General features: G+C 40.0%; 1 protein-coding gene across 16 annotated transcripts in view; it reads left to right on the forward strand.

The window, feature by feature from the left end:
- Positions 1 to 22,947, forward strand: part of Adgrl2 (adhesion G protein-coupled receptor L2) — a 175,329-nt gene that overhangs the window by 88,338 nt on the left and 64,044 nt on the right. For all 16 annotated transcript variants that reach the window (XM_055614404.1, XM_055614403.1, XM_055614405.1 and 13 more), the window contains exon 3: positions 10,780 to 10,993. In XM_055614404.1, coding sequence (XP_055470379.1) covers positions 10,780 to 10,993 — 214 coding nt within the window. The remainder of the gene's footprint in view (positions 1 to 10,779; positions 10,994 to 22,947) is intronic.

Here is a 22,947-nt window from a genome sequence, read left to right on the forward strand (position 1 = left end):
GGAAAGAATGAGCAGTGCTTGTTTCTACTTTAAAAAAAAAAATTGAGGTCAAAATTGAAATACATATTTTCGCATACAAAACAAGGAGTTTTATTGTGGCTATTTCTTGCTTTTGTATCTTCAGGTGAGGCTGACTGAGGCATCCCATTTCACTTGTTGGGGCATCTTGGAATTTTTAATTAGTTTAGTAGTGTCATTAAGAAGGGCAATCACACAGTAGTTAACATTTCTCAGGGAATGTTTTATGCATGCATCTATTATGTTGCTGGTTTGGTTAGTTTTCCTTATAAGTTTCTATCATTTTTTAGGTGAGGAAGGATGTAAGCAGGCGTGTCCCCTGCCCCTTCTTACAATCCTGTTGGATTTTTCTTTCTGTTGACCTAACAAACAAAACTTCTCTGTGGTCTTCATGAGTATTCATTAATTAATTAATTTTTAAAGGGAAATTCCAAGTTAGATAGTCTTTGGGATTTTAGGCTAAACTGTCTCTTTTAAAAGGAATGTAAGACTAAGCTGGGTATGGTGATCCAAGCATGCAATTCCAGTACTCAGGAGGTGGACACAGGAGGATGCTAAGTTCAAAGGCAGCTGCTGCTACATCGTGAGTTCAACAACAACCTAGAATATATAAGACCTTGTCTCAAAAAAAAAAAAAAAAAAACTGATAAATAAAGTTGTGTATGATGAAAAGGTCGAACTGCCCCACCCTTTCATGGAAGGAAAAGTTGATGGTTGCTACTTTTTTTCAGTGACAGATGATTGGAATGGAGAACTGAAAAGGCAGGGCTTGGCTGGATTACTTTCCTCATGAAAGTGCCTGGACTCAGGAGCCCTTTTCTTTTAGGATGCGTATTTGAGTCAGCAGTAGTTGACTGCAGTCACCTTAGGATTCCCTGCTCAGGACACAGAAATGCGTGGGTGGCTTCACTGAGTTTCAAAGTTGTTAGTGCAGACTCTGGAGTCTGCATTAATTGGTACCCTTAGAGGTGCCTTCCCTGAGCTCGGTGGAACTGCTTCACACCTTTAGAGTTTATTGCTGCCTAATGAAACTTTATTGATAGAAAAGTCCTACATTCGAATTCACTGTTGTCCTTGTTGAGAACCATTTTAAATCTACCTTAAAAAAGAGAGAGGAGAGAGAGAGAGATTGTGATTAGTAGCTATCTGCCATTTTTTTCTTGCATTTTAGAAAAAGTATTGTTTATGTTTGAGGACAGCAGGAAGATAGAGTAACCGCCAAATATGCACTCTTTGATCTGCGAGACCTGCCGGATACATAGTTGAAATGGGCTCTAATGAAGTTACAGGGGAGGAATGGAATCTTGTTTAGTCTGCTTGGCTGGGGGTACCATGCTAGATACATAAATAAATTTCACATTTCTGTGCTCTTGCTTCTTATTTCATTGCTTTTAAGGACAAATAGTTCTCAGCGTCGGGATGGGAGAATTAATGAGATTCTGATAACAAAGGGGTAGAAAAGGGAATTGTGAAATCGATTCTGTTCATCAGTGAGAGGTCGCAGTCCCCTGCCTGAGATAATAAATTGTTTTTTGTTACTTATTCTGTAATTATTTTCTAGTTTCTTTGTTGACAGTGCATGACTTATACAGATGCCCCTGAGAACTTTCATTTAGTTGTACAAAGTGAATGATCTAGAAAGATTTCACTCTTGATGCTGACTCTTTAGTAGCTCTTAGCTAGCTGGAAACAGAAACATTGTGGAGAATAATTTATTTCCTTGAAAAGAAACAAGTAGGTCACTGCTTTTTGTTTTGTTTTTTTGTAATTAATGACCACAGCGGTTGACTGACTTTGATCTGCAGCTGCTGACCCTTCAGTAGGCTTGGTTTTCAGAGGTGAGTTAGGTGAAGGCCCCTTTCCCTCCCTTCGTGCCAGCTACCCAGACACAGGTTCGCGGTCCTGTTGATTCAGTTGTATTCCTGTTGCCCGAAAGAGCACTAACGCACAGTAGGTGCAGTGCGTGTATTAAAGCCTGAGATCCAACTTTCCTTTCTGGTTGTGAGGGAAGCCTTGAACTGGTTTGTATTTGTTTCGGTTCTTTTTTCTTTTCTTTGAGTTGGCATTGCATGTAGCCCGGCAAGCTGAGTGAGCGTACAGGTGAGCATGGTCCTGATCTTCTGGTTCTCCTGCCTCCTCCATTGCTGGAGTTACAGGCACATACTATAGGATATAAATTATCAGGTCCCTCCATCCAGACTCAGGGCTCCCTGCGTGTTGGGATAGCACCCTGCCAAGCTAAGCCACAGTCTAGGGACGACTCCATAATGCTGAGACATCCATCGGAAATGTTTCTGAAGCAGATTGGAATTAAGGAAGCCTGTGTTTCTGAGCTCTTGGAGAAGTTGTGGCTCCATGCTGAGACTCTTAAAAACAGCTTTTCCTGTGGCTTATGTTATTTTTGTAGACATCCTTGCCGGGAGTTTTTCCTTTAAAGTTCAGGATTAAACCTGACATATTTTATAACTTAAACTGCTGTGTTTTAATGACACTTGTGAATTATTGCCCAGTGGTGGATAATTTGGAAGTTTTTAAGTGAGTGGGATCAATTTCTTTCTAATAAGTAATTTAACCCCAAATGTTTTGAAGGACTCATAATGAATTCTTTTCTCAGAATACTGAGAGGATTTCAGAAGTGCTAATATTTAACCTAACAGCTGGTGGGATTCTAACATTTTTACCTTTGAATGTCCAGAAAGCGACCAGGATTAGTAAGACTTAGCAAATACCTTTATATAATTTTTTTTTTGTTTCATGTACTTTATGTATTTAGAGTTTTCAATTTTTAATTATACATTTATTTACAATTTTAGTAAATTATTTCCAAAGATAATTATAGCATTTTGGGTTTAAATTGATTTTTATTTAAGTTACTATAATGATATTTTAAAAGTTAACTTTTGAAACACTCCGATTTTTAAACTTCCAATTGAGTGTTTTATTTATTGAAAATAAGGAACTGATTCTAAACCCAAATGGCAAGAGAATTCAGTAGATAAAGGTGCTTACTGCGAAGCCTGATTGATGGCCAGGATTCCATCCCTGAGATACACAGTGTAGGAGAAATGACTCCTAGAGCTTGTCTTCTCGCTTACACACACATACCTACATACTGACACTTAATTAACAAGTGTAATAAGATTTAAGAAGCAAAGGCATGTCATGCTGCTCAGTTGAGTTGTGTGGTCACATGATCTTAAATTGAACAAATGCTCGCTTTTGTAAGAATACCATCTTTGTGTTTGGACTTCCTGGAACTTTCCTGTCCACACAGTTGCCCTCAGTTTCTTTACCACTGTGTTTATGCTGGGTGATGGACGTCGTGTGCTTTTATTTTCTTTATTGTTCTCATTGCACACAAGGCCACAGGTGAAGGGTTTTTATACTCTTACATGTGGTGGTTTAGGCTTCTCACCACATACCCACCTTAAAGAAATTGTATATTAATATAGAAATATATACTTGTATATATTAACAGAAACCTTGGTGTTTTAGAGTTTCCTTTAAACCCATGTGTGTGTGTGTGTCTGTCTGTGCGCACGTGTGTATGAATATGTCAGAGTACAACTTTCAGAAGTCAGAGGATAATTTTAGTGTGTCATTTCTCTCTTTCTGCCACATGAGTCCCAGAGTTTGAACTCAGGTCTTTAGATGTCACAGCAGTGACATCTTTGCCAATGAGCCATCTCATCAGCCCTGATAAAATTAAACACTGGAGCAGTCAAGTAATTGAACCAGCTCTTGCCTCCCACAAACTTACATGAAATTATGTGTTTCACACCCTGCCTTTAACCACAGAAAGTTTTCCCAAGCTCTTGAGATTTGAGAAATTGTGTTTCATTGACACCATGCATATGCAGAGGTAAATGGAGCTGTTGAACTATTAGTGAACTAATTTCTCGTTGAGACTTGCTCTTAGCACTCTTTCATTGCAGGAAGAGACCTCATTAGCATAGAGAAATGGAAGTAATTCAGAGATTCTATAGGCCAGCACTAGTAATAAACGGTGGCCTGACTTAATGCCTCCATACAGCTTGATGTCACAGCCCCAGTCCCAATGGAGATCCCAGATAATCAAAAGCCACCGATCTGCAGGACCTGAGTGCAGCATGAGCAGTAGCATCCACGACAGAGGTTATTCAGAGTCATTAGGAAAAGCAGTGCCGGAAAAGTTGAAACTTTTCTATTCTAGTTAAAAAGAACCTTTTTTTTTTTTTTTTTTTTTTTTTTTTTTTAATAGGCAGGATTCCCACACAGTCGTGTACAAGACTGAACAGAGATAAGGATGGAAAGGCAAAATGCTTGTACTGTAACCACTAGCTTCAAGCCCAACAAAATGTGCTCTTTGGTGACAGAGCACCACATTAATTACCCTGCAAAGATGCTTATGCTGGTGGCAACCAGTGGTGGCAATTCCAGGTGTGACCTTCCCTGTTCCCATCACAGCAGTGCACCTGTTTCTGGGAGCTGCCTCCTAAATGCAGATGATTTCAGGTCCCTGCACCTGTTGCCCAGAGGTATTCACTCCAGTCACTAGCCTAAAGCAGGGAGAGTTATTGCTTGACATTTTATAGCTTGGGGGAAGAAACTGTCTTCAGGATCATCTGTTCAGAGAGAAGAAGCAGAGCAAAGCAGTTCGCTTCACTCTGAGCGCCACTCGTTGCCAGTATCCACATTTGCGCAGCACCAAGATGCAGTATTGATTTCTTTTTCTCACAGAAACCTCCCACTAGCCCTTTCTTCAATTGTCAGCCTTATAAGATGGATTGGATTACACTTTGCTGTTGGAATGCTTTTTTTTTGGGGGGGGGGGGTTGAAATAAAAATAGATTGCAAGTACAGCTAGGAGTAAATATCTTAGTAACAATGTGGTTTCAAGGCTTTAATTTAGGGATTTTGTGATATTGGTCATGTTGAACTAGCCAGGTATCTGAATACTTGAGTATCACCCACAGTTTTCTTTTCTACTCCTTTTCTCCCCTGAGACTGACATCGGGCAGCACACTGTAACTGCCTCCCCCATACAGCACCTACTGCTGATGGCTGTCATAACCTGAGGCATCATGAAAGCAACTTGTAGAAGGAGCATCCTATAGCATGGGAAACCATAGGAAACTTAAGTCTTGTTTAGCCTCTATTTTTTACTCTGTAAAACAGTGACCTTCCTAGTAAGAGATTTTGAAGCATCATTACCTATTAAACCTTTGAAATATCTTCACAGGGCTTTCTGATAGTGGTGAGATAAAACTTTCAGCAATGACCACTTTTGGGCTGTGGAAATGAACTAAGGTCAGACAGCCAGTATTGAGTTTGCTTGTGAAACTTTGCATAACCTCTGCCAGGAACAGTCTGAACCCACAGTGCTCACACACGAAGCTACCACCGACCCCATTTCTTCTTATGGCACCATGGTAGCATTTTCACAGGGCAACGCTGTCTCTAGTAAGCGGTGGCCTTGCTGCCAGGCAGAGCTGAGGGGGTTTGGAGGTGAGGATGGAAAGCACAACCCAGTGCTGTTGTCAATGAGTGTGTCTGAGGGAGTGCCTCCTGCCTCACTAGCCCCATTTGACTGTGCTTTCAGTTGACAGGACAGTGTGAACAGACATTCTGAAATGTCCAGCAGGCAAATCCTGGACACTAGGAGCTGTGTCTTTTCCGTTCATGCTTGGCTAGCCAGGAAAAGCAACAAAGCAGGAGGGAGACAGGCGATTCCTTGGCAGGAAGGAATCACTAAGATGGACTTCAACATTTCTCAGTGGTGTTTTCTCTCTCTGCCTGCTCAACTCCTGCCTACTCAGATCAGCTGGCGTGTGATGACCTTCCTAGGGCTCCGAGCTTCTCTGCGACACTTATGCTTCATCACTGGTTGAAAGCAGTACACAGAGATGGGTAATCTCTAGAAAGCCCAGGCTGAGAAACCAAAGCAGTGAGTAGAGGCGAGGTAAATACACACCAAGGAAGAGTCAGAGCTGTAGATATGTGCAAGGCCCAGAAGAAAACACTACAGTGGCAGCAGCTTGGGGGATTAAAAGCCAAATCCAGAGCTGCCAACAGGATATTGTCTAAAAAGCACAGTTTTCAACAGCAATTTTATGATACACGCAAACGAGAAAGTTGACCCATACTCAGGAGAAAACATAGCTAGTAGAAGCCGCCTCAGAGAGAGGCCCAGATGATAGATTTAGCTGGTAAACATTTCAAAGCAGCTATTATGGATATGTTCAAAGATTAGAATAAAACCATATTAGAGAATTAAGAGGAATTATGATGACAGAGAGTTAACAAATACATGGTCTCAGCAGAGAAATAAAACTATTTTTAAAAGACCTCAGAGACGGTCTTGGCACGTCTTCTCTCTATCATTGTTGTAAGTAAATTGGTATTTTTCTCCACAAGCGCATGTGTCCCAGTTTCCCGTAATCCAGCATCCTAACTCCGTGGGTCTAAAACAGAGCTGCAAGCCCAGTTTTCTGAGATTATTCTGGCATGGACGCATTCAGTGATCAAGTGTACACATTCCTCAATGGCCGCTTCTGAATCAAAATGACCTCATGTAAAGGGATGAGTCGCATTAAGAAATGAAAGCTACAGCCGTGGTGATTTTTGTCCTGTAAGTCAGGAACAAATAAGGATAACTCTCCCCACCCCCACGTTTGTGTCCGTGCTTGGGTTTGCTTAGTGAAAACCCTGAGTTTCAGTGAAGAGGTTCTCACCTACATGGCAGGTGTCAGAGGTCAAAGTTCTCCTAAATTTATAGAGAGTGTTGTGAAGTGACTGAAGAGGGCAGGGATTGTGTTTGTTGTTGTTTTGTTTGTTTTGTTGTTATAACTGACATCTGTGCGCTTTCTCCCTCCCCGTAAGTTTTTGGTTAGAATGGCTAATCCAGAGGGAAGCAACCCTTGACTTACCCCCTGTCTAGTTTATAAGACACATTTCCTGACAAGACCTGACAATCTGCGTTGTCCCACCGCAGTGCATCCATTTACCAATGCCGATTTCCCAGCTTGGAGAAGTAAAGTGATTGCTTTATTAATTGTTGGTCACTGAGAAAAAAGTGTTGAAAAACCACACATGTGATTAATTAGAAGGATCTTACTCTTTTAGACTCATAAATTGGGAAAATCTTACATAATTTTTCACTGATTTATTTCTTCAGGAAAGGATGTGAGAACTTAGAAAAGCACAGGGAGTTTTTGACTCAAGTTTTCAAGGTTCCTGGACAAACAGACCAACAGAAAGAGAGAAAGGTGCTCGCTCGTGCACACGCGCGCGCGCACACACACACACACACAGAAATCCAGGTACATGTACACAAACACATATCACACCACATACAGACACACACAAACAGGCACCACATAATACACACATACACATGTACATATGCACACAAAGACACATACAGACACAAATGTATATATGCCCACAAATACACACATACATACACACAAACACACACCACACACATATGTACATAAAAACTCACACATACACACAGACACATCCATGCAGACATAACATATACACATGTACATAAACACACACAAACACATACCACACTCACAGACACACCACACAAACACAATTCGGTGCCCATTGTTTTTTACATGTGGATGCATTTAATCGTCATCCATTTTGTACTAGTGGTCTGTGTAGCTACAGTTCCACAAGTACCATTTTCATTATGGTTCTGCACCATTCATTGAAGCCATACATGTACTAGCTAGTTGAATTCTAAGAATGCTATCAGCGGCTATCAGATAGATGTGTGTTAAAGGTGAATGTCACATGTAACCAGCACACATGCTCGTTAATCTTCAGCTTTTATTAATAAAAACTCCAGAGCGAGATGCTAGGTAAAAGCCTGCTAGATCAGAGAGGCCGAGAAAGCACGTAACTGACCTTCCTACTCAGTGGATATCCCAGAAAGACCTGGCTCAAACAACCTCCTTCAAACTGAATGTCCTTACTTCCTGTTCATCTCTCTATCCATCCTCCAGGCTTCCTCTCTGTGTTTTTTCTTAATAATCCTATTTTTACTCAAATGGATGCTTTCTCTGCCTCTTGACCTATGGTTGACTTTATTTAATCCTGTTTACAATATTCAAGCAGAAAACTCTTGGATTAAAGGTGTGTGCTAAGGTTGAGCCACACCACAACTGAAAACAGGTTTTTCCGATAAATAACACAATCTCAGGGTTCGCAGTGTGACCAAACAACAAAGATCAGTGAGAACAGTTAAGAACCAGAATTTGGCAAATTGGTAAAGAGGTGATTTATGTTCTGAAACAGTAGACACTGTAGTTTTAGGTAAACAGTAGTTGCTATAAGGAGCTCCTAAGTTCTTTGCAGTGAAAAGAACTTAGAAAACACAGGAACCCAGATCTCTTTCCTCCTGTTGACTCATAGTAGACATCCCTAAATTATTAAAGGATGCTGATCATTCCTTTCCTTACTTGACCATTTTTGGTTGACTGTGATGTAGCCTGAAAAATTTCCTCCTTGTTAAAAGAACAGCAAAACACTGAGCTGCGTGGCGCCTCAAGCAGCTTTCACAAGCAGGTGAAAATTCACTTGTATCTATACCTAGACTCCTGCACACTGACAAAAAACAAAGTTAAAGCGCTCAGCTTAGAAATCACACAACTTTGAAATCAGTTGCTTTTAATGAAATAGTACCAAGTGTCCAAGCCAGTCTTTCAGTAGCATGTTATAATATTCCTAAGATTTTAGAATAATATGATTTATTCTGCTTTATTGTGTAATTATAATTGCAAATCACCTCTGCCTTTAAACTAGGTTACACTCTAAAATTTTATTTGATGTCACTTGTTTGAATTTACACATTGCTTTTTCCACAAATAAATAAGAGCTTGTGAAGCCGTACAAATATTTTTAATTAAGACAGATGTAGCAGTATTAGTTAAGTTGCTTTTTAAGTACAGGATCAGAAAAGGAGTCAAGTGCCTGTTACCTTGTAGGGAAAGAAAAATACCTTTGTCCAGCTAACCATCTTGTCCAGTGATGCCAAGCATGTCTGTGTTCCATCCTTGTTAATGGCACACACCGCCTTTGTCCAGTGTTCTCTCATTGCCCTGGACCTTGGGGCAGACTTCCCAGGATTGGCGATTGCCATACCTCCTGAAGATGTTTGTAATCCTGATTATATAATTCTTCTCTTCTCTCTGAAGTCTAGTTCCACATTTAGTTTTCTCAGGAGAATTGAGCTGAGTTTGAGGATTGCTTTTGTGCTGATCCTATGGGTGTGGTTCAGGAACTTTGTAGGATAAGGCATCTAGTACAAGGATTTGTATGAATGAGGGCATTGGACAGCTCCGATAGAGAAGGGGTCTACCATTGCCATGACCCAGGCACACCCAACACTCTGCTTTGAAGTTTGTAACTAGAAGCAGCTTCTCGAGAATCTGCCAGGATCCTTCCTGTAATTGTGTAATACAGAGTAATTAAAGTAGAGATAGGTTAGTAAAGCAGGACAGTCATGGATGTGCACACCTTTAATCCCAGTTTGGAGACAGAGGCCTGTGGTCTTTGAGTTCAGGGCTAGCCTGGTCTACAGCAAGTTACAGGCCAGCCAGAGCTACAGAGTGAGACCCTGTCTCCAAACCAGACAAACAAACACAGAACATTAAAGTTATTAAAGGAATGTTGTAGATGGTGACAGACAAGAAAATGGAAATGAGACTCAGGCAACACCTGAGAGTTGTTACTATGGTGACTAATCCCTAGGTAGCCTTCCACTCTAGTGCAGTGGGAGCCCTTGTCTTCCTTGCTCATTCATATTCACTTCACTTTCCCTGTCTCTGGTGATTGATTGTGCTATGGTACTAACCAATGGGATTGCTGGTTTGAAATTTTGGCTTAGATAAGGCTGGATGGGTGGCTCAGAAGATAAAGGTGTTTGCCATACAAGCCTGATGACCCGAGTGAAATCCCTAGAATGCACATGAGGTGGAAATAGAGAACCAACGACTGAACCTTAACTTCCATTCAAGATCCTTTTCTAGCATGTGGACCTGTTGTATCACGTGTAATTCATACAGCCATTAAGCGTTTTTGAGTCTTACAGGTAGAAAGGCTAATGCAGTAGGTAGAAAGTGTAACTTGCAAAACCTTTGCCCTTTAGTGTTTATTGGAGTGGGTTGGATCAGTGCTGTCTCCTGTGAATATTCATCTTCCAAATCTTTTTATTGGTATCACTTTTCAAATACCGTCTGTAAATAGAATATGTTAGCATGCTCTCTCTAGAATTTTCATTGCCATAACCATTTTAGTTATTTTAGAAGGAACTCCTAATACAGAGTAATTCTACAATAATGATGCTGACCACAATTAACATGAACATTAAAAATGACACAGTGAGGATGGCATATGGCAGAGTCCTACTCCTTCACACTGTGACAATTCTTTCTTGATTGGATGTTTAGATACTTATAAAACTTGACAAGTTTTCATGAAGTCAATTAAATTTAACATTTTTCTTTGAATTTACACAACAGAAGCTGTTTAGTTTTGTTTATACTAGATTATAGAGAAAATGACTTTTAAAAGTAATTTTAAGATGCCTAATAAGGATGCATCAAAGTATCCCATAGTGACCTTTAAATATCTAATTAAGAATGACTACATGGATTCCTGACATCTCTTGACTGTGGTGAGTCGTATCTCTTGAAAATGCTTTATTGAAATAATGGATTTAATACCTGAGTTCAAGCTTGATTTTCCATTTTAACTTTCTCTTAGGTTTCAGCAGAGCAGCCTTACCATTCGGGTTAGTGAGACGAGAACTGTCCTGTGAAGGTTATTCCATAGACCTGCGATGTCCAGGCAGTGATGTCATCATGATCGAGAGCGCTAACTACGGTCGGACAGACGACAAGATCTGTGATGCAGACCCCTTTCAGATGGAGAACACAGACTGCTACCTCCCTGATGCCTTCAAAATCATGACTCAAAGGTAGATTCATGGCACATGTGCGGTTTTTTTAGCTACCGTAGCCATAGGTTAAAATTAGTGCCTTTCCAAAGTGAATAGATGCTGCCTACAGCTGAGCTTGTTCATTAAATGGCTAGATTTTCACTCACTCTGTTAATGTCTACATTGTATTCTGTTTTCTGCAACATCTAAATCTGGACATTATCTTAATATAGATGATGGAATATAGAACACATAAGGAAGATTTCAAATCTATGCTTGCTTCTCAGGGCTTCAGAAATATGAACAATTTTCTGTAGTTATGAAGAATGTTGATTTGTCTGGAACTTTGTCAATAATTGCTCCTTATCCTTATTTTGTTTTAAGTGAGTCTTTACAGTAGTTTAAGTTTAGACACATGAAAATTGATTGGTTTGTATACTAAGAGTCTATAAAGATTTATAAGAAAATTTCATTTGGGTTTGGTATAGCTAACCTATAAATTTTGGCATATCACAGGGTCACAGGCTAAGGTGGGAAAATTATGTGTTAGGCCGTCCTGGTACATATGGAGAAATCCTCTCTCCTGCCATCCTCCTCACCCACCTCGCAGTAGGTTGGGGTAGGGGACATGCACTCGACAAACTGTCTTCCAAAGTGCTGCGCTACCATCCTGCTCCCCTAAAATGAAGGAATGGGCAGGGTTGTTCCCCCACATTGTCTCTGGCATTTAGTGTTGACAGTGCTTGAATGTTGGCCATTTCATAAACACATCCTTGTTTTGGGTTATAATTCCGTAATGACGCCTAGCAAGGAAGTTCTTCCCATGTGCTCTTTCCTTTCAGGTGTGTTCCTTAGTGCTTGCACCCCCTTGATAATTTGAGCTGCTTGCTTAGTTTTAAGAATTCTTTGTGCATTCCAGGTGTAAACTGCTTTCTCAGTTGTGTCGTATGTAAATGTTTTCAGTGTGTTGCTGGCTTCTTTTCTGTGCTCTCCGTCCTTAACCTTAAAAGAGCTAACAGTAAAAGGACAGATGCAAGTTCAGAAAGCATGGAGCTAAGTATGTCCTCATGAGACTAGGACGAAATCCTTCTAAACAGCTAAGCAACGTCCAGTGTCTCTGTTAGCAATCTTACGTGTACCCCGCCATGACCGTGGGGCAGGTTAGAGGTTTGGAGCTGTGCTGTCCATGTCCTAAGTATTCTAAAAATGGCATGCAAGGTAGATTTCTGCATAGTGATGAGAGTATATACCTTCCTCAAACAGTACATAGATAGTTAGGGTAAACATATTCTAATAAGGTTCCTCTCTGCAATTCAAGGATTCTGATTCTGAGGATAAGGCAAAAGGAAGAAATATATTTTATGTACAATCTGTAATTAAATATTTTTATCTACAATTAAAAAAATTAAAGTTCAAGCAATTTAAAATGTGATGGCACTGAGTGTTCAAAGTACCATGATTTGTGTTAAGGATGTACATCATTGTAACTACTTTTAAAGGATTGCAACTTAGTCTACATGGGCTGAGTATAAAATAGGCATTTACCCAGATGTGACAGAATGCCTGGATACCTGGGATCCAAGTTGTGAGAATATCTACTTTGCTGAATTTGAGCCTTTTTGTTTCTTCCCCCAAATGTCTCAGTTGATTTAATTAGACAGAAAGCAGACAATGGAGATAGGTGCTCTTCAACATAACATGGCCACGTGCCCCCATAAACCCATCCAGACCTTAAAATGTCCTAACTCAGATGCGTTCCTTATGGATGCTGTTTGCCGTTGGAGCCACACAGCTGGGAAGGAGCTCATGCTGCTGCTTATTGTGAGGAAAGAGCTGTATATTTTTTCCCTACAAAAAGGCCAAATTTTGAGTCTTTCAAATGTGTATTCCTTTTGCTCCACAGTGAGGTCCTAAACTGAGCATCCTAAGCCAAAGAGAACCTACATTAGACACAAGGCACCTAACACTTAATACCTTTTTTTTTAATTTCCGAATTCATGGCAGCTCAATGAACTTTGCTTTTACACACAGACACAGAAACACACACACACACACACACACACACACACACACAGTAGTTTACTGTCATTGTGACCAACTAGTTCAGCAGTATGGCAGTTCTCCAGCACCACTTTGTCTAGAGGTCCCCATTATTAGAACATGCTAAGTATACTAAAGGGACACATTGTGGTCACATAGTTTAGCACCATTATTACTTCAAATATTGTGGAACAAAACCCTTGATCTTTACATTCATTGCTTTCCCCTCTGTCTCCTGCTTCCCTTCCTCTGGGACACAATATTTTAATGAGATATCTTTCTTGATTAGCAGATCACCTAGAAGAATAATGAGCTTTCTGTGTGGGGGTAGTCATCACAGACACAGTGAAAACATTGGAGGATATATGAAGAAAAAAAAAATCAAACACTACTTCTTAATTGTCTACACCTTAAGAATACACATTTTCAAGAGAGTGGATTGGGATGGCATAGAATGCTGTATTTTAACTGAAAGCCAATATAGCTAGATTTTCAAATGTGGCCAGTGGCTTGCTGGAGCTTAAGAAACTAGAGAGCATCGCCAAAGTTTTAAAAGAGTTCCAACGAAATGGTCTTTTTTTCATTTCTTAAGGAATTAGTATTAAGAATGTGAGATGCGGTCTCTGTTGCATAAATAGTGCTTGATCAGTGACTCTTATTTAAAGCCCAAATCCCAGATGAGACTGGAAGTCAAGCTTGGGAACAGAGCTGCTTCTTAGTGTTCCGCTTTATTTGGTAAAATGGGCTCTTCAAGGTGAGCATCCACAACAGAAAAGCTGGATGACAGCATGGTGCTGCCACCATGGAACTACAGCAGAGAGTGTCACCACGTGGCTTTGTGACAGAGGTGCAGCAAGGCATAGATCTACTGAAACAACAAACAAACAAACAAACAGTGGAGTTACCTTCTGGCTGTGTCTAAGGTGCATGCGAAAGAGTGAACCCTCTTCCTGCTTCTGTCCTATACCCTCAGTAGTTTATTGTGTATAATATGCAAGCCTTCCATACCTGTAAAAAATAAATAAGTAGGAAACTTCTTCACTTTCAGTTCTTTCAGATGAGAGACCTTACACCTATAGAACAGTTTCCTCGTGGTGTTTCCAGTTTGGGGAGCTGTCTATGCCCTTGGATGTATTATGAAACACTGATAACCAACTGCTTCTTCATTCCTCTTGTTGGGCCACTTTAGTCACGATTAATGCAGCATCTGGAGGCAGGCCAGGGAAGAGCAGAAAGGAAAGGGCCTAGTGTGGATGGATGGTTCCCTGTTTAGATAGACTGAGAAAACAGCCAGTGATGTTGGAAGTTAGTAGAGAGACTGGCAGGTCTGGCTTTAGGGATTGGACAATGCTACAATGCTACTATTGCTTGCTTGCCAGACGTGCACCACACACACATTCACACACACTTTTGTACACAGCAAATGTCTAGTACACGTGTCCAACTTACTGTGCTTCTATAGGCAGGCTTCATATATATGTAAAAAAAATACACAAGATATTTCCATTGGGTCTGAGCACCAGAGGACTGCATGTTTTGTTGCTGCAGTACTTGAAAAGGATTTAGAGACTAAAAAAAGAAAGAAAAAAATTGACTTCTGGGAATGCGTGTTGTTGACCTGTCTGCTACCATTATCAGATTTTCAAATAGGATATGGCGTGTTGGCATAAATACAGGAATAATTCTAAAAACAGCAGTTGAAACCTCATTTCTAAATTGTAGTGTACTTGTGGATTATAATAATTTAATCAATGCTATGATACTTTGAACATAAACACTATATTGAAAGGGGGAAGCTAAGATTGAGAAGATTTTAAAAACATTTTCCTAGTGGAGGCATGAAAGTACCCTCATCATTGTACGTCAGAAGGGAAAGTATAAGGAACTCTGTTGTATTTGACTGGTATAGTTGGAAAGAACTGTAAAAAGCCATAGAGGCAGTGTTTTTGCAGCTGGTTTGTCAATGAATAGTTACTGTGCACATACAACCACTTCACTCCGAAAACACAAAACCTCAAGTAGATTAGTGATTTTTTTTCTATGTATAAGTCCTCAAAAACTGAGGCATTGAATACTGTGCCAAAGAGATGGTTTTGTTTCTTTAACATAGGATATTTCCTTTTGGAAAGCTCAAAGAGAAATACTAGACATTCTCCACTGGGTTGCACAGCTGCTTTCCTGCATATGGTGAGGAAGACAGCTCTGCTGTCTGCTTTACATGCAAAGCGTCACTCCCGCTTTTCACCTGTACCCCCTCATTATTTAAGAAACAGGGGTCTTAGTTTCCAGTCCAGGTTGTGAGTGAGAAATTATTGTTACTCTATTTTCTGTTTACCTGGTCATTTAGAAGACTGGACAGTGCCTATGTTAGTAACTGCCAGAACTTTCTCTGGGTCCCTTACTCAGATAGCAGATCTTGAAACATTTGCCCCAATTTTTTCTGGCTAAATATTTTTATCCAAGAAGTGCCTAAGTCCTTTTGGAATACTCACTATGCCCTGAGTATTTCAGATTTTATATGTGAAGCATTTCGAATTCTTCAATGACTACTGTGCAACCTGTGTCTGCAGTTCATCTCAAAAAGATTGAATTAATTTATTTTCTTGGAAAGATTTATTTATACCCGAAGATAATCAGGCAGTCACCACTACAGACAGTGGTAGCTTTTTAATAATCTTTGAAGATAATTGTGGGACACCTTCCCATAAAACAGTTACAAAAATGATTTCTGCTCTTACTTACTCCGAAGCTTTCATTAATCAACAAGTCAGGAATTCACGGAGAGTTCTGAATCTCTGCTGCCACATCTGAGTGCAGCCTAGTTGGCATCTGAAACCTCAAGGGTAAGGTGAGGTCAGAGAAGACCGCACTCTGTTCTTATGTTGCTGACAGGCAGAGCAGTAGCCAGACATCCTCTGTCTTGGTAGAGCTAGTCTGTGGCTTCTCTCTTAAGAGAGCTGTTGAACACCACGCTGTCAACACAAGGCTAGGAGTTCAACTAACTTCACTGCCGTTTATCATACTTGCTGAATCAGCAAGTGGGCAGCACGTTTGAACCCATTTCTTCACCTGTATTCTCCATAAGTGTGTTTAAAACCAATGGTATGATATCATTTTCTTCACCTTTTCAGTATTGTGAACCTTTGAGAAAGGTTGAGTAACTTGGCACAGAGGTGAAAATGGCCAATTATGTGTTGAGTGCTTAATTCCTTAGCAGAATTTGTTTTTGTAATATGGAATGTTTTCTATTTGTTTGTTTGTTTGTTTCTTGGACAGGGTTTGGCTGTATATCTAGCCTCCTTATGTGCTAGAATTACAATCACACCTGGGGATGCACTTTTATTTTTCAATAACTTGGAAGTTCCATTGTGTTATCTCAAATGGATAAACATTTTCAAATGTACTAATAGATACCAGTAGTGTATGAACTATTTAAACAAAGGACTACTAGGCGCATGCACATAAGCACACCCGTGCTCACCACGTACAGAACTTTACTCTAAGAAGCTCAGATGTCAGCCATAAGAATCCATTAAAATGCAGCCACAGTTCTGGCAGACTTCATGATTATAGATTTCTGTTGGTGTGTAGTCTCCTTGACATACAAACCTCTCAGCCTTTATATTGATCAATCAGTCTCCTTAAAGAGGCCCTGTGTCCATGTCAGACTCTAGGAAGTTGTGTTCTTTTTTTTTTTTCCTTCAATTTAATTAAAACACATTTACTGATCTCTTCTCACAGACAACAATAAAGTTTAGAGATAGCTTTCTCAGACCTGAGGTCTCTTCCATGTAAATTGTATTTTCAGAATGATAGCTTTAGCTCAGTTTGTGCGATCCTGTGAGTCCATCTTCATGGGACTGGGGAGCTGGTGTGCTCCGCCCTCCGTTTAAGTCCTTGCTAGCCAGGGCTGCTCAGTACACTCACGCTTTCCCACTGGATCCAACCTGCAGCTTCTGAGAAACTGCCTTCATGCTATACGCCGCTCATCCCAAGTGCTTTTATCTATCTGTGGTGTCAGGCTTATCAGCCATTTGTCCATTAGGATAGAATATAGAGGGGGGAAAGAAACGACTTAGTTTACTGACTCACCATTTCTATGCAAAATATACTGAGGCTATTTTCTAAGTGCAGGTGGTGGGTTTCACTGATTCTGTCTTGGCTGAGTTTGTTTGTAGACAGTGTCTGGAATTCCTTCCTTGGCTGCAGGTTTGAGAGTTAGTATAGATTCTTGAATCTTAGTACAGTAATATATAACTATTGCAGATCTAATTTGTATGTCTAATTGGACACATGTTTTGCATGTTACTCACTGATGGGCATGTAAACCAAAGTCCAGAAGAGAGATCACTGGCAATAATAATAATAAAAACACATGCACAGAGACACACGCAAACCACTCCATGAACCATATCTGACATTTACAGTTGCTGTGTGAGACAGACTAATTATAAATAACTTATAGCACAAGCCATCTAAATGCCCCTCATGGCCTACCTGAATGAATGGAAAAGAAGCAAGGGGTCACAGGAGAGGTTCTTTGCTGCGAGGACCTGGGAGTTCCCTTGTTAAGTGAAAGTCCGTGAAGCAGCTTTCTTGCCCAGTTGTGTCTGTGGAGAGGCCTAGTCTGCGTCTTGTTTCTGCAGATACTTGCCCATACATAGCATTGCCCCTTTCATACTGTGTTTCCTGTTTGGATGCTCAACTGTTATTTTTCTCTGAGAACAGTGTGTTGCTGCTTTTCTGTACAACCTCAAGATTGCTGGGTGAAATAACTTTGCATTTACTTTTGATCTGGACAGAGTGTATGGCGATCAAAGAAACTAGGGTTTTCTTTTGGAAAGTGGGTCATCGTTGTTTGATTCACTGTGTTTAGCATACATGAAGCATCCTGTCTCAGTCTCTTGAGTGCTGGAATTACAGGTGCTCCAGCCACCTTCCCAGCCACCCACCACGCTTGTAAATGAGCTTTTAATCTGAAATGGTAATGAATAAAGACACCTTGAAATAAACACCATCTTCTGGTAGCTGCCATCAAGTAATCACATAGCATGGTCACTTAAACTCAGTTGTAAAGAAAGGTTTATAAGAGTTACTAATTTTTACTCAGATTTGGCTTTTTCTTGTTTGGTTGCCGTCCACCCCACCCTCATCCTGAAGGATGAGACCTTCACTCTGCTGAAGTGTAAAGGAACATATATTTCTCCCAGTTTTCTACCAGAATGTTATACAACTCCATAATAATTTGTAGTGCAGTGCATGTGTACATTAGCACATTGCAATATGCCATAAAATGAACAATAAGCCAATGTTATTCCAGGTAAATTTATAATTTTACTTTGTTATTACCCTTGTACATTTAATAAGATTATATCAAACTTTGTACACACACACACACGATATATAAACTTCCCTTATTCCTTATTTTGGTTTTGGTTTAGATTTGGTTTATTTGTTACTGTTGTTTTCAGACAGGTTCTCTCAGGGTAGCACTGGTTGGTCTGGAGCTCTCTAGTTAGACCAGCCTGGCCCTTGACTTTACTGAGACCTACCTGCCTCATCTGCCCAGATGCTAGGATTAAAGGTGTGCACCAACCTTCCCTGGATCTGTACTTCATTTTCTGATTGGAAGTTTAACACCAGGCATTTATTGACTGATTTTATCAAATACAGAAAGCTAGCTCGTTAGTTATTTTAAAGCATTTTAAGTCATCAAAAAGCCTGGCTCTCCTCATTTTCTAGAAGTTCTATACTAGAATTTTTAACATAAGGACTGTATTAGTAAGAACATAACCACACCAGTATTAATGTTCTGTTTTGCACATTGGCGTAAGAAATTTATTGTAAAGAATATGTTTTCTGGTGACATTTTACTAATGCACATTTAGCTGTCTTGCAGGTTTTAAGGACCCATCCTTCTTACCTTAGTCTGCACTTCTTTAATATATTCTACCAATTTAAATTGTTCAGTACTGTTTGCTATTCTGCAATTAATTTCAGAGCTAATAATATCTGTTCAGTATGTTTCTAGGAAAAATCTCATTATGAAAGAGGCAACAAAGAGGAGATTCTTTATTATATAGAATGGACAATACACTATTGTGTATTCTATATAAGCCAGCCAAGGATAGCACATAAGTCAGCACATAAGAGATCACCGGGTGTTTCTGAACATGCTGTATGCCACCAAAGACCTCGGTTTAAGGACCTACCTAACACACTGCCCACCTCTGCCCATCAGGCTTATTGCTATGACGGATACATGACAGATTTTAAGGGAGAACATTGTTACTTTGGCTTAAGAATTCAAGGTTTCAGTCCACAGTCACTTGTGTCCATTACTTTGGTCCTGATGGAAGCTAGCTGTCACGGTGGAGGAGCACGCTGTAGATGAGGAGGACATGCTTCTTGTGGATGCCAGAACATGTTCAGCGTTTAAACACTGTCTCCCGTGGCTTTGAGTCCATCCTCTGACTTGCCTCTTCCACATCCCCTTCTTTGTGGGTGGAAGAGGGACTGAAATCATTTGAAGATCTTGTTTAACAGAAGCTTAGTTTGTGACAGTCTGGGTTTGGTTTAGTTTTTTTTTTTTAATATTTATTTTTATTTTATGTGCATTAGTGAGAAGGTATCAGATCCCTTGGAACTAGCATTACAGACAGTTGTGAGCTGCCATGTGGGTGCTGGGAATTCAACCTGGATCCTTTGGAAGAACAGACAGTGCTCTTAACCACTGAGCCATCTCTCCAGCCCCTTGGTGTAGCTTTTATGTCATTTGAAGTTGTGTATACTCTGATGAAAGTGGGAAATATTCATATTACTTATTATATACTTCCTCATAATCCTGGCATAAATGTAACAGACCATCCCACAATGTAAGTGTTTCCTATGGCACCTAATGCTTAGAGCAGGTGAAGAGGAATAAAGCTAATAGTGTATCAAGCAAATTTCATGCAAAATTCACTCATTAAATATGTGAGACATTAAGAAGTCTTTCACTTTCACACATTACCCAAGTGTTCCTGGTTGGAGTATGGATGACACAGGGTACCTGCCAAGGGCAGAAGGTAAAATTATAAACATTCCACTTGGGGTTTTGAAAAAATAAGCTGAAAATTTAAAAACTGTAATAGTTCAATAATTTAAATGATGATAAAATGCTTATTCATTCTATTGAAGTGTTGAGCTAGAATAACCCATCTCTATAGTTTATGCTAAATACTACAGTTGGGTGGAACTCTCAGTGTCAAGCAGCAGAAAGTGCTGGACTTTATCTTCCCTTCTCCCTCACCCCTTCCGCCCATTTGGAGATAACACCATCAGTAGCTTCTGCTATGACGCACTGATGGCCTCCATGCCAAGAAATGTGTTTCAAGTTACACGTTCTTAGTAGTGATTTCAATATAATCTCTAGTAAAGAGATCTTTCAAAAGATGAATTTCCATCCTTCTCATTACCTTTGGAAATTGCTAGAACCATAACTAGCAATAAGAAATTGCTAGTTCTTATTGCTATAATAAGAAATTGCTAGTTATGATAAGAAAATGTACACCGACCTTTAAAAGCATACTTTGTTATGCTTTTGTTATGATGAACTTGGTCCACACATTAAATTACATCCTGATCTAGCCCTAAGATCATTGCATCATTAATTTATGGAATTACACATATGCTATCTAAAGCTGATCATGTTGTGTTATATGAAGGAGGTCACACGTTTTACAGGTCTGTGAGAGGTGATGGCTTGTTGTGATAACTAACACCTAATGATTCAAGACGTTTGTGTGTTCACTGCCATGTATTTCAACCCTTGATGAACAGACCTTTATTAAGCCGCAATGATTACTGAATGTGAAATGTAACCAAGATTATTTTTTATTCAAATATAATTTAAATATTCATCAAAGCAAAGTTATGCTTAAGACTGACAGAGACTATTAACATCAAAAAATATAATTAACTGCATTGGGTATCATGAAGTAGAGTTAGCCAAATAGCCGAGAGGTCTAATTGCTCTAGAGTTTGAGAAGCGATGGTTTTATTTTATGCTGTATCTGAGGAATTAATAGTAGTGTGGTTTCCTATGTGGGCCAATTAAAAGCTCTCTGTTAAGGTTCATTGCTCTATAGGAAACCCATTGACTATCACTTAGTAAACAGGATTGACATGTCAGTGTGTACAAGAAGATAAAATAGAATAAAAACCATGAAAATGAGATGTCTGAAAATGGTTGGTAGACCTGTGTCCTCTCACACAGCTATAGAAGATGCTATGCAACAATCCATTCTTCCTGCTTTGCTGGCCCCATCCCGGTTCCCGTGTCATTGCCCTGTGAGAGGATTCATGGCTCATGCCCTCACAGAACTTCCCTGAGGTTTGGGATACGATCCTTCCCCTGGGAGGGAGCTGCTGTTTAGTGCTGGAGGTCAGAGCTGAGGCTGAGCCTGGCCATTCTCCAGAGCAGCTCCCCAGCTCCCTGGCTGGACAGCTTCACCTTCTAGCGGTTCAGCTTCTGACGCTGCCCAAACCTGTTTCTAGGTTGGCTTCCCCAGTGCAGAGTTCTCCTCCCAGCAAGCCTCCTAGAGATATCGCTTTTTGTGTTGCCCAACCTGAGGACAGTGCTGACATGAAATATAAGACAGAGCCTACAAGGATATTGATTACGTGTGTTTTAAGTATGGGAGTTAAGTTTTAAAACTAAGCATTTTGAAACAAAAGACAAAGAAAATTGCCCGGTACAAGTCTAAAAGTGGCTTTTTTCATCTTTGCCATGTCATCCCTTTTCTTTAGTGAAAGTGGTATTTTGACCTTTGTGTCTTCCCTAAGCTTTTTCCCCTAAGCTTTTTAGCGTACAAAGAGAAAACCATTCCTATTGAACCCAGAAGATTTCGTGCTGCCAAGGCTACAGATATTCAAGAGTTGTCAGGCATCCTAATGGCATTTTGACATTAATGACATTGCTGAAATAGAAACATTTAAGGGTCAACGACAAGAACAAGCTCCCCCAATGTTTCTTTTTCTTAATAATGATGTATCAAATATGCTTAATAAATTGACCATCATATGTAGCATAAAACACATATTATATGTGAGTGTACTGCTTTAGTTATTATGGAGTTTATTTTTTGGTTTTGGATTTTTTTCTTTCTTTCTTTTTTGCAAATTAATCTGCTTTGGAAACTATATGTATCACCTAGAATATTGTTTGTTCCATCTGGATATCATATTTAGTTACTACTTTTGTAAGTCATGAAACTCCTAAAATTGAGGAGTAGGATTGAGTTGGTTGTGTCCAGTATGGTGAGGCCTGTCCTGTGTCTGTAACTGAAGTGATAAGGATGGTTTTCCAGCCAGTCTTATAAAGATGCTTCTCTAGCTCTACACGCCTGGCATTTTTAGATTTCAAAGGCCGATGTTGAGTGGTTCGCAGCATATGGCCCTTTGCTCCCATCCGTGCTTGCACAGGGCGTCAGTGGTGCTTGAAGCTCTCATGCTCCCCACAACCTGCACCTTCTACACAAGTTACTGACAAAAAACTAACTCAGGTTATGAGTACATTATAAAATGGAAGTAGCCTTCTGTCCTCATTGTCATTTAAAACACATCTACATTATTCGTACATGCTGTAAACCAGAGAAGTTGTATGGTATCTCAAGGCTTTGGAGCCAGGTTTGACTTAGGAGGATTCTGTCTTCGTCTGAGCTTCATTAGTGTGCACTATCAAATGCTTACTCCATTCTAATGCACCGCACATCCTAATGTGGGAGCCAAAGGCATCCATGAACAGCTAGCAAGAATACACTTTTGCAAGAGTACAGACCAGTGGGGGACAGGTTAAGTTTAGAGAAGGTGCCGTGGTGCATATAGCACATAGCTGAGATAGCCTTAAAATTGTGGCCAACCACTCAGAGGCAACGATGTGCCAGATCTCCTGTATGGCACAGCACACTTCC

The sequence above is a fragment of the Psammomys obesus genome, unplaced genomic scaffold (assembly GCF_907164565.1).
Source record: "Psammomys obesus unplaced genomic scaffold, mPsaObe1.curated_primary_1811, whole genome shotgun sequence".
Taxonomy (NCBI): domain Eukaryota; kingdom Metazoa; phylum Chordata; class Mammalia; order Rodentia; family Muridae; genus Psammomys; species Psammomys obesus.